Source organism: Pundamilia nyererei, unplaced genomic scaffold, assembly GCF_000239375.1.
Source record: "Pundamilia nyererei isolate P.nyererei 1_Seehausen unplaced genomic scaffold, PunNye1.0 scaffold00091, whole genome shotgun sequence".
Taxonomy (NCBI): Eukaryota; Metazoa; Chordata; class Actinopteri; order Cichliformes; family Cichlidae; genus Pundamilia; species Pundamilia nyererei.
In genome coordinates, this window is record NW_005187492.1 from 486,027 (window position 1) to 498,648 (window position 12,622).

The 12,622-nt window shown below is 39.5% G+C and overlaps 1 protein-coding gene across 2 annotated transcripts in view; it reads right to left on the minus strand.

Annotated features, from left to right (window-relative positions):
* Positions 1–5,203: 5,203 nt before the first annotated feature.
* LOC102201922 (roundabout homolog 2) overlaps positions 5,204–12,622 on the minus strand; it is a 66,787-nt gene continuing 59,368 nt past the window's right edge. For both annotated transcript variants that reach the window (XM_005739310.1, XM_005739309.1), the window contains exons 21-26: positions 11,872–12,010; positions 9,750–10,072; positions 9,434–9,550; positions 7,893–8,063; positions 7,453–7,574; positions 5,204–6,042 (exon numbers count right to left, since the gene is read on the minus strand). In XM_005739310.1, coding sequence (XP_005739367.1) covers positions 6,031–6,042; positions 7,453–7,574; positions 7,893–8,063; positions 9,434–9,550; positions 9,750–10,072; positions 11,872–12,010 — 884 coding nt within the window. In that variant the 3' untranslated portion in view covers positions 5,204–6,030. The remainder of the gene's footprint in view (positions 6,043–7,452; positions 7,575–7,892; positions 8,064–9,433; positions 9,551–9,749; positions 10,073–11,871; positions 12,011–12,622) is intronic.

A 12,622-nucleotide genomic window follows, 5' to 3' on the forward strand; every position in this document is an offset into this window, starting at 1 on the left:
ATATATATTTAGCACTAGCGAGCCCAGAGGAATTCATTTAATTATAGATGAAATAAACAAAATAAATTGCTGGACCATATGCATGCAGTTGGCGTGAAAGCGTGATGAGTGTGGCTAATAAAACTGTATAATGTGGGTGAAGAAGCTGCAGCACAAGTGGTTTATCTTTGCTGTAGCACCTGGCAGAAAGAGCGGGCTGTAAAAGAGAGGGTTGCGTGTCAGAAATTAATATTTCATTCGGTTGCTTGATAGTGTAGCATATTCTATACGAAAAGGTGTTACTGTTGAAAGAGTCAGGACAGATGAGTTTCTAATCAGGAGCACAATCAGAGGGTCAATTATGAAGAGTTCGTTTTCCAAGAGTTTGGAATAAATAAGTAAAGCAAAGCAAAGTCATTCCAAGTCTGGCATATTTCTTGTCTTAGCTCTTCCTTTCCTGTATCGTTGATGGTGTGTTTTGACGCCTCAGTATCGAATGAAGGCCAAAAAGCAAAATAGGTCTCAGGCTTTTTCCAGTGGGTTCTCCAGTTAGGCGTAGCCACCCTTAATAATTTGTGATGCACACCGAGTCACTTTGTTCTGGAGGCAGGTCTGAAATATGACAGAAACCACTCAGTTCAGAAAAGACAAACAAGAGTTACACCTAGCAGGTGTCCAATGTGGAAAGAGTGAAGGCAGACGTTAACGTAGCACACAACTGAACTAATTATTTATTGGTACGGTTACTTATTCACAACACAATAAAAAAAACAAAAACCTTTGAACTTTTTTTATAAGGACAGGAGGGAAACTGTCACACTGTGATATGTACATGTAGATTTAGGCCCATGAGGAGACGCCTAAATTCTTAAAAACTCAGCACAATCTCTCTAAAAATAAACAAGATAAAATACATAAGATAATAAAAAAGATCTAAACAATTTAACTTCCTTAAACTGAATCATATTTTATATCAATCTCAGCTCTGTCCCATCTGGTGTATCCAAATCGTGTTTAAGCCCACATAACAGAGCTATAAAAACATGACAATAGTAGTTAATTAACAGTAGTTAATAGTTTGAGTCATGCTGAACAATGATGGAATTTATTTAAGCATAATGTGTAAGAAAATAAGTGGGTGGAGTTTATGTAAAGGTGGTTATTTAATTTCTTTAGTCAGAGTCACTGGCTATTTCCATAAAGGTCATTTAGAGCACACACAGGTGTACACAATGAAAATGGATTCAGCAGCCTGGTTCAGCAGCCTGGTTCAGCAGCCTGGTTCAGCATTGTTCATTAGTGAGCTTGGCCTGCACAGGACCACTGGTAGCACAAGAATAGGATAAAATCCATTCATGAAATATTTTGTTTGAGGATTGCTTGCATTTCAATCATTTTATTATGATTTACACAAACCCTTTTTAACATATTTATGTTTATTCAGAGCAAATTTAGGTTTTAATGCAATCTATAAAACTCAAAGGTTGAACCCATGTTAAATGTGTTGGTACTAACATGTCTGCTGCTGTGACATCTTCAATCAATGAGCTTCAAAGGACAACAAGCTAATATGTCTGTACTTTTAGTTGCTATAAATACAAGTGGACCTGCTCTGAATTTAATCCTAATTTCACAAAAAGCATTCACACATTTAAGTTCTCGAGCATTTACTGGGAACCATGTAAAGGAAAAGGTAAATAGTATAATAGTAACTGAGTAATAACTGAGTCAAAGGCCATCACATGCTTGACTCAGTTATTACCACTAGGTGGTGCATTTTATTTAATCTTGCACCAAACACTGACTCATTAGCTGCATTTTGACTTACAGAAATATACCAATGTGCTGTACTCTTAATTTTCTCTTAAATGCACACTAACTTACCTACCTATATTAGGTTTACATTGCAGTTTGGGTATCCAATGCTCCATACAGTAAGTAAGGTTAATGTATTAATGTCATAGTCCCGGGTCTGTGACCCAGTGTTTTGAGTTTAGTGGGTTTCCTAGTTTTGTTTGCTTATGAATCCTACGGTTGTGTAATGTGTATATTGTTTCTTGTAGTTCTCCCCTTGGTTTATTTAGTCTTCTTCTGTTATACATTGTGTTAGAATAATTCCTCCCTCATTGTTCCCCATCCTCTTGTGTCTTGTTTCCTGTGTTAGTCATTGATGCCTCCCTGTGAAGTCAGTTTTGTCTCGTTGCTAAGCTGTCTGTTTCGCTGTCATCACTCAGTGTCTCTTCCCAGTCTCCTCTTGTCCTCTGCCAGATCGTTAGTTCTCCCCCAATGTGTCTCATCCATGTTCCACGTTCTCAGCTTCAGGTTTCATGTTTCACATCCTTAGTGTTTAGTTTCTTCCCAGTTTAGTGGTAGTGAAAGTCTTTGCCTTTTGTTTTGTGTTTTGTTTGATTTTGTGCAGCCTTAAAATGTGGTTTGCTTTGGCTAAATTTAGTCCTACTGTCCGCTTTTGGGTCCTTACTTCAAATACATGATGTGCGCCTGCAGATGACAATTAATCCCACATTGATTGGATTTTTACTATTGCCCTTCACATATTAAAAATCCCCTATACAAAAAATAGTGTTCGCTATTGTTAACTAAAGCACTCTGTTGTGTACACATTGATGCATGAACAGGTCTAAACACTTAAACTGTTTTTACCTTACTCTGGGAAAGCTTCTTCAAATTCATCTTCAGTCCCTATTCAAGACGGGTTACTTTTGCTCGTACATCACAGCCACTTTGTGCTCCAATTTCCAGTTGTTCATATTGTAGTTATCATGCATGTGCACTTTTTTATATAGACGAGAAGAGAGAACTACATTTCCAACAAGGGAAAGTATCGTTCTACAGCTAAAAATGACAAATCTACTGTCGACCTAATGTTGTACATTTTTAGATACATGTGAAGTGGTCTCTTTTACAAACTGAGCCTGTGTGCGTGTGGGAGGGGTCAGCAAACCACACAGACCCTAATCCACGCAACAGGGCTAAAAGCATAAATTTGTCGAACCCTTCTAAATTGCATAACCTATTCAAATTGCATCGGATTACCATTATCATCCTAGCCTGGTGGGACCCAGCGTGTATTTGCCGAAGGCAATGGAGTCCAACTCGCTTTCCACGCCATCCACTGTCTCCCTGCCAAAACACTGTAGTGCTTCCACTAATAAGATCTGCACAAAAGAGGCACATGCAGCAGCTGACGGTGGAGACACAAGGAAAAGCCTTTTATATCTCGCTGCTGTCACGTTTCAGGAGACATACAGAAAGATGAAGGCTTCCTCCGCTCATTAAACCGCATTCAAAAACAGGCATTTTCAGAATACTGCAATCCGTAGAAGGCATCAAATCACACACAGTGTAGTATTAGACATTTTACAGGGAGCATGATATAACAATATCCAAGTTCATTCAAACCTCAGGGACATTTCGCCATTTTCCTTTTTCCTCACTCTGCTCTTTAAAACCTTCTCCTGATCACATTGCTTGCATTACAAAATGGTTGTGTTTAAATTATTCAGGGTGTCTTTAATCGTTATCAATCATTATTTAAACATACAAAATCCAAGATGATTTCTTTCAGTTTGGTTCGAATTTATTTTTATCGTTCACAAGGTCAGCCCAGCAATGTATAGACTTCCAAGGAACCTTGAGAGGACTGTTGTTATGTATTAGCTGTGTATAAACAAGGCTAAATTGAGAACAATTGAATTCAGTCAGCAAGCACTTGGCAGCAGTGGGGAGAAAGAACTGTCCTTTAACAGGAACTGACTGAATGAAGAGGTAAGAGAAGCATAAAGAGACAACATATAGCAAACAGGACAATAATGCACACCACACAACATGTTAATGACATGCAGCAGCCTCATAGGGAAAACAAAGGGAGTCAAGAAATTCTCAGTGCACTGGAGTTCCTCCAGTGGCCTGAGCCTACAGCCATAATTACTGGCCTAGTCACACTAGAGAAAAAGTAGGGCAGTAACCTCCAAGGAACTAGGAAAAGTCGGCAGGTGCTGTTGGTTACTGCATTGAATCTTTCAGCATTTTGCAAATACTTGCAGTGACCAACTGTTTACCCAGAGGCTGAGGGTGTTGCATGCTCATGGGATATCATTTTTGATTGGAGGTTGCACAGGTCGCCTGGTGGGAAGCAACCTCTGTGTAAACAATTACAGTCTAACTTGGACCGACTGCAGTTGCTCTCAGGAAGATTGGAGAAATTTGCGACTAATTGCCATCTTATTTATAAATGCAGACGGATTGCCAACACATTCACTGAGTCAGACTATACCGATGAACACAACCTATCTGCAACGTGTCTATTGGCAATTGGGGACTTGACTCAGCTGGTCCCTAATTGGTAATATTCATACACTACATAAAAATAAGTGGTCTGTGTTACTTTGCAGTTACATTGCTTTGCAGAATTCACATTAATGCAAATTTCTGTGCACGTAGACAGCAACAGATGTCAATTGCCATAATACCACAAACAGATTTCATGTAACTGTTAAATGGATCCCATGCAATCCTGTTGCTGTTCTGTCATCATCTTGATGCTCCAGTTATTTAAAGGCATCAACTAAGAGTAGTCGCACAAACCTGATCCCCATTTTTCAATCAACCATTTCAAAGGCAGTGAGATCAAGTTCATTTCACACCGCTGCAATAATTTTGGTTATTGTGGTTATTGTGCTCCCAAACCTCTTTTTTTTCTACAGTGGCTGTACCAAGAATGGTTGAGAGTCCCACAATCCAGCTCCACCTATAAGTTTGATCAAAAAGGTAATCTTGAAGATAAACATTCACAAACATTCCCATATTAACGGCTTTAAACTAAATGCAAGCGTATTGTTATTTACTGATTAGTGCATATATTACTGTTTACCACCTCAGTTTACTGTGTTAGTACTGCTGAGATGTACTAATTTAAGTAAAACACAACATACAGGTGAGGAGAAGCTTTGCAGGTGTTAATAATTTATTGTATTTGCACAAAGCCAATTCACAGCAGCAGTCTTCTCGGGATACTATTGTATCACACAGCAAAGCTCCTGCGTCCTGGAGAGAAAGAACAAAAGAAAGCACACATTTCATTCCACTTAAACATTTAGAAAATGTGTGCTGTTTAATTAATAATTTACATGCTTGATTTAGCATAGCTTTTTAACTTCATGGTAAATTTCTTGTCTCATATGAACCCCTCAGACTCGCTTGGATTTAATAAGGTTTTTATTTTGATCTTTCGCTACCAAATACTCATTATGAGTTTGGCCGTTAAACACAGTTTGGTGACTCTTTAATGATGACTGTGGATATCGTTATCGAAAAGCAAAAATACGGCATTAAATCAACGCTCACTCATGTGTGCACATAAAGAGGGCCGAGTGTGCACAGATCACCATCATTCAGTATAACTCAGAGATGGATGGAAACGTTTTTCTAACAAATGCTTTATTGGTCGGTTTAAAAATGAACACACCGGTGATCTACAGGAGTACCACGGTACACAGTCACACAAAGATTACAGAAAAAACAGTAGCACACACAAACACGACACACATGCACGCGCACGCAAACCGACATGATGGGTTATTAGCACGTTATCTGCCTCGTGACGTCTCCCATCAGTATGGTTTGATGGTTCAGAAGTAAACAGAAGATACATTCAATAATCAGCTGTACAACAATGTAATACTTGGATTCAACCCTACCCACCCCCACAATTTGTTAAAAATACAATATTTTCCCGCAGATCTGCAGATTTTTGTAATATATTTTACCATATCTTTTAAAAAAATTGGAAAGATGTCTATATACACAGAGGAGGAGTAACGCAAATCACAAAAAATAAAGATTAAACCAATAAAATAAGATTAAAAAAAAAAGAATAGAAATAGTTTGTGAAAAGGCAGATGGCAAGCCTCGACACGTTCCCTTTTGTCTTCAGTTTTTCAGCAGATACCATGGCAACAGATTGATGGTTCGCAAAGACGGGAAATCAGGGAGGAAAAATGGACGGTGTCACATGGCGTAATCGTCGACTGTCTACATGAGATTCTGGAAAGAAAAGACACAACAAAGATTAATGGGACAACAGTGCACAGATCAGCATCATTTAAATACAGTTTACAACAAGCACGAGCCTGAATGATTGAATGATCTTTTTGAAAGCTGAGGCTATATATGATATTTTATCTGCAGTTGTTTAGTGGGTAGTGCATGAAAACTGCTCATTCTTTAAAAAACTGTTTAAAAAAGACAAATTGCTAAAATTAATATACTTTGAGGAATCCCAAAAACAATAACTCAGATGACATTGTGTTTTTTTTTAGATGTATTTCTTAAATGTTCCCAACTATATTACATTTTATTCCCAAAGACTCTGAAAAAAAATATATACACCAGATATATTGAATCATATCTCAATAACAGGCACCAAATCATGCTCCGAAAATGAGATTTGAAAAGTGATCGTGGACATACCAGGCAGGGGGATGGCTAGAAAGTAAGAGGATTATATTTGGGCGCTTCAACTTCACCACACTCCTTACAATTAAGGCCTCACTCACACAGGACTAGAGACCAGTTGGCAAACCTCTTGGTCGTTTGGGAAAAATGTGTGTCCCCTGATTCATTTCTGTTGGCCAGTGATTGCTGGCAGTCACAAAGTGAAATTAGCCGCAACCAAAAAACCTTCTTGTAATTTCTTTAGTAGCTAGCAGACAGTCACACGTCTGCACACTGAGTGGCAGTGAAACTGGAAAGAAACTTGTGTTTGACCCAATGAGCAAGCAGTTTCACAGCCAGACTACTCCTCTTTGTCACATCGGTAAAAACGATAATCTCAAGGATGACATCACTGGAGCCACATCCATCTTTTATTCTGTCTATGCAACCACGATGTTTTAAAAAAAAGTGCAACTGTAACTTTGAAGGCAAACATTCTGCATTTTTAGTTTGTGTCATGCTGTTCACAGTTAGTTAGCTATGCAAACTACGGGAGCAATCACAGAGAGCTTTTTTCCCTAGTGACCTGTGGCTGTCAGAGCTCAGTCACGCAGTCTCTAGGGCTGCGACTGAGCAAACAACAAACAGGCTAAACTTTTAAGCCTAAAGATAGCGACTTTAATTAGAAAAAGACACATTTCAGGGAATGAGTGCGTTGCATACTCATTGGTAAAGCATAGAATTATTTCAACTGTATCTATTCACCTGTCTGTAGGTCTTTTTTAGGTTGTTTAAAAATCACCACATTTATAGATATATACTTCTACTTTGGATTCAGAGATTTTACTGAGAAACTGCAGTACTTTTTTGAGTTTTAGATAACTATTTGTATCTCTCCTCTAAAACCTGCGGTAAACTTTTGCCATTCACTGTCTCAGCCTGCCCTCAGGTTGCTGTTGAACGGACTGTGCACCACATTATAAAGGCTATGTCTGTTCAGCGGTATCAGCCCCAGTGTACCTCATTTCTCCTAAGACCAGCACTAGATGGTTGCTGAAACACTCCTCCACCAAGGGACCCGTAGTTTGACGTCTGGACGTTGGGCACGATGCTTGACTGTCCGTACGGGATTACATTCTCATCTGCAGATGACAAACAGATTACTCAAAGTCACAGCTGTATTTATATAGGTTAAACCCAGAGTGATGGAGCACAGTGCAAATAGACCCCCTGCTACTAAAAGCAAGGCTGCTTGACTATGGGATGATAAGTGTGCAAACATTCGGTGGCAGTTGTTTCTTTCTCAGCCCAAAGGGATTTGCATGGAGCATCACAATAACATTAATACATATCAGTTGAGGTCCAGCTGTTGAAGCTAGGCGGCATGCGATGCAAAGACAGATGTTGCTCTTTTATCTTTTTGCTGAATGATGCTCCAGGATGCTGCATTATGTGCTTACCCTGCGATAACCACTTTGTAGATCCTCTCCTTTCGGGTGAGAAATGTTCTCCCCTCTTCTGTAGAGTGGGTGAGTCACTCCCCTCTTTGTCTGCTCGACTGCGGCTCAACACATCAGCCAAGAGCTGCAGGGAGTCATCTGTGCGGAGAGGAGCCGGTGGAGGGGGGAGCTCTGCGCATGATTGATAATTGATGATTAAAAAAATAAATAAACAGAGTATTTTGACTTTAAAGAAATAGTTTGACATTTTGGGGAAAAGACGCTTAATTGCTTTCTTGCCAAGAGTTAGATGAGAGGATACCACTGTCTGTTTATTATATATGAAGCTAAACATAGTAGTGCACACAGTAATCTTTGCACAAAGACTGGAAACAGTAGGGAATGGTTAACTTAGTGCTGCTCTAAAGCAGCAGCAGCAGTGCCTCTAAGGCTACAAATGGCGATTTTACATGGTGCTATTAGCCAAATTCACAGAAGAGAATGCATTATTTAAAACTCTCAGGGAGTAAATTAACGATCATATTTGCCAAAAAGTTACTACTTTATAAATAAGCTTTACTAAACATTTACAAATATCAGAAAGAACAGAAATAATCCAAAGTGAATTCTTGCACTTGATTATGAAGTCTGCTGCCATGCTAGCCACTCTGGGGTGCTTTACTGAGATAAGTGCTAACACCAGAATGCTGTTATGCTCACAATAATAATGATGACCTTCCGAGGGGTCGCCAAGTATAATGTTCGAGGTATTGAAAGTCTTAAAGCAGTATATTAGCATAATGATATTTGTTAATTAACTGTAAGGTGTGGCTGTTAGATAACTTATAAAACTGAATAGACTATGGTGCCTTATATTCACCAAAGCTATTAGAATCCAGTCTCTGGGGAAAATGAAGGTCAGGAAAAAATCAAACAAAGTCAATTTGGCAGTCCAGCCAGCAGCTGTTGAGATATTTAAGTCAGTTAACTACAAAACATCACAAATTGATTTGTGAACTTACATTTGAAAGGCTGAAGTTTAGTAGGCAAAGGCATCACGTTGCATTAAAGACTATAAACTCTTTAGAAAGATGTATACAGAGGCCATAAATTAAGTGTACCCTGTTCTTTGGACTTCTATATAGCTCGTCAACCTTCAGCAGCAAAAGAGCCAAAAGAGCCATTTTAGCCCCAAATTATTATTATTTTTACATAATTATTTTTCAAAGCTTGTGGGAACAGCAGCTGAAGGGCTAAAGAGCCGCATGAGGCTCGTAAACCACATGTTACCAACTTCCGTTCTCTAAAATCAGACTTCTTTTTGAACCTGTGAGACTCGCCCCCTGCTGGCCACTAGAAAGAATTCACATTTGAGCCACTTCCTCACTGGCTTCTCTTTTCAGATCTGGAGGCTACAATCATTTTTATACACAGTCTTAATTGGTGACTGAACACTCTAACAGAGCACTCCAGAGAGCCAAGCTGCCAGAGTGGTTAATATGCCTCATTCGTTTTTCCAGCCTAAAACAGAAATTAGAAGCATGCGGTGGAGCACATCATACCTGCTTCACTCTGCAGATCTCTCTTGTTTGGTCCATCCTTGGGCGTTTTCTTCTTACTCTTGGATCTGTGTGCCGGGGCTGTGGGGCTCGACTCTGCAGCTGTAACAGGAAATTGTCCTGACGGGAAAGAACACTGATGTCATCCTCAGGACACGAACAGGGAAAACTAAGAAACGCTGAGCGTCACTCTGAATAAATGCAACATGATTTTCGTGTATAAATTCTCTCCGTTTAGTTACAACATAAACTAAATTATACATGACACTATGTGGTTGTGTGTGGATGCTGTGAAGCATTAAGCTGAATTCAAACTGACCTTTACCAAGGCTTTCCCCCTTGAAATCATCTACCCACTGGCTAGTGCGGTATACCTCACTGCCATCCTGGGCCTTCATGTTGGTAAACAGATCGGGGTTAGACTGGGAGACCAAGTGGTGACGTGCCAAGAGGTCAAAATGCTGCAGCCGTGGACTGTCATTAGGCTTGGATGCATCTTGCTGGTGGGGAGATGTCAAAGTTGCAGCGTAGGACAGCTCAGCAGGTTTAGAGGGCAGGCTGGGGAGTTCCTCCCTGGAGGTGTCCATCAGGTAGGTTCTGGCTGGCAGAGGAGGACACCAGTCATCGTCCTCCTCCTCAGAGCTAAGGGACAAGAGAAGGCAGCGAGTGTGCATCTTTGAGGAAATTACCACAAATAAAAACTTGCTTATAAACAACAGTCCAGATGTGAGTGAATGGCTGAACTAACCACCAATCCGTGTCATCAGTTTAAACTAATCATGTTTTACTGAATATTTTAAGTATCATACGGTTTTGTGCAAAAGTCTTGAGCCACCCTTTATCTCTTTATAATTTGCCAGGATGGTATTAGATGGTTGATAAAAGGCTGATGATAATTTTCTGTGTTCATAATTCCATCAATTTTGACAATATCTCCAACACCACTGGCTGGAATGCTCCAACCCATGACAGAGTGTCCACCATGTTTTAAAGATGGCTGTAGACACTCACTGTTGTGCCTCTCTTCTTTGGGTTCATTAGTCCATTCAAGTTCTCGTTTGAGTTGTGGCAAGCACCAAGCAACCAAAAAACGTTGCTTTGAAAGTGGTCAGGTACAAGGAGTAGACTGAAACACGCCACGGTAAAAAACCAAAAACCTTTGAAAACCCTCCAGAAAGCCAGCACTTTAGAAAGGAAGGGTGACTCAAGACTTTTACAAAGTACCGCACAGTATTAAACAATCAGAGATGTAAAGCTACCTGCTGTGGCGACAGAAAAACAAAAGCAATGTAATGTTTTTTTACTCCCATGAACCTGCATTTTATTCACACAGACAACTAAGTTCAAACATTCGGTATGTTTGAACTTATAAGTAAAATATCAGCTCATTTAGAACTTAATGCCAGCCTTACTTTTGCTGAAGTGGGATCGTTAGAAACTGAACTTTTTTTTTTTAAATTCACTGTTTACTTTTTTCCTCATAGCAGAGGCTTCACAGACAAGCATGTTGAGAAAAGAAGCTGAAATGAGCCAAGATTTTAGACTTTAAACATATAATTAGTGTTTTGCGCTTACAGCTACTACAGATGTGTGCGTTTACTTGTTGATTTTTCCGTCTATGAGGATTTTGTGATAATCTGCAAACTAAAACACACAAATGTCAAGCTGCTAGATCACACAAGCTTGTAACATGTCAAAACAAACATCTGGTGTTGAGATACTTCCAATAACTGTGCACAGAAATACCACTAACACTACTATATATATAAAAAATATTCAAATCAATTCAGTTTTATTTATATAGCACCAAATCACAACAACAGTCACCTCAAGGCGCTTTATACTGCAACTTAAAGACCCTTCAATAATAATATATATTAAAAAAATAATAACCTAATTTCAAGTCCTTGTGGGAAAAGGGAACCAGTGTAGCATTCCCGAAGACCAGAACCACCTCCGTAATTTCTGTTGTCACTTCAATGCCGTCAGGGCTAATTTAATGAACGATGTGTCATTGAAAAGGCAAAGTACTAATCCAGCCTGTCAGATGGTGGCTAATGTCGTTAGGAAAGACACGGCACAGTCAGACCAGCCCTCCAATATGTCCGCAATCTAATCTGTCAGAACTAGTTAGAGTGGACGCTCCCTTCTGCAGCCCCAAAGCACGATCTACTCACTGCCTGCAGACACAGCTGTTAATGTGAAAACTCCCCAGACTCCAAACTTCACTCAAGTTTTGCTTGGCAGTCACAGCACAGTTCTAGGGCAGTTTTGATATCCATCTGCCTTAACTGCCTCTGTCATATAGGTGAAGGCAGAGGCCTCCATGCTAAAAATAAACTGACTGATCACACAAAAATAAATGCCACTGTTCTTGGAGGGGAGTAAAGAAGTGGCCTTAACAACAACCTGACATTTAACAGTGCAGTGATTTGTCTCACCTGTGCTGCTCATCTTCTTTGTGTGTTTTTGTATGGTGTCCATCTTTATTGGCGGGAAGAGGTAGAGACAAGACATCCACCCAGGTGAGAGGACCTGACTTGGATGATGTCCCAGTAGACCTCTGCTTTACCAGTTTGTCTAAAAAAAAACCCAAACAATGTGTGAGCCATAATCGTTGTGTTACTCGTTTCCACACTAAAGCTCAAACTGCTTGCTAAGTAAAGGTTTTTAAATACGTCCTTTCTGTGTCCACAGCTGTTAGCGCCTCAAAGAATTTTCCTTTTACTGACCATTTTATATCTTCAAGGGCACCTTAAGCTTCTGTAGAATCACTGGATATCAAAAGGAATGAAGCACTTAACCTCCGCATACCTTTCCATTCACACAGTATGTTTCAAAGTTTCAGAGCATGGCAGGCTTATTCACAAAGCACCTTTCAATAAACCAATTCAAAGCCCAGGATATTGGATATAAAAGGGCATTTAAGTACAGGGAGTGCAGAATTATTAGGCAAGTTGTATTTTTGAGGAATAATTTTATTATTGAACAACAACCATGTTCTCAATGAACCCAAAAAACTCGTTAATATCAGAGCTGAATGTTTTTGGAAGTCGTTTTTAGTTTGTTTTTAGTTTTAGCTATTTTAGGGGGATCTCTGTGTGTGCAGGTGACTATTACTGTGCATAATTATTAGGCAACTTAACAAAAAACAAATATATACCCATTTCAATTATTTATTTTTACCAGTGA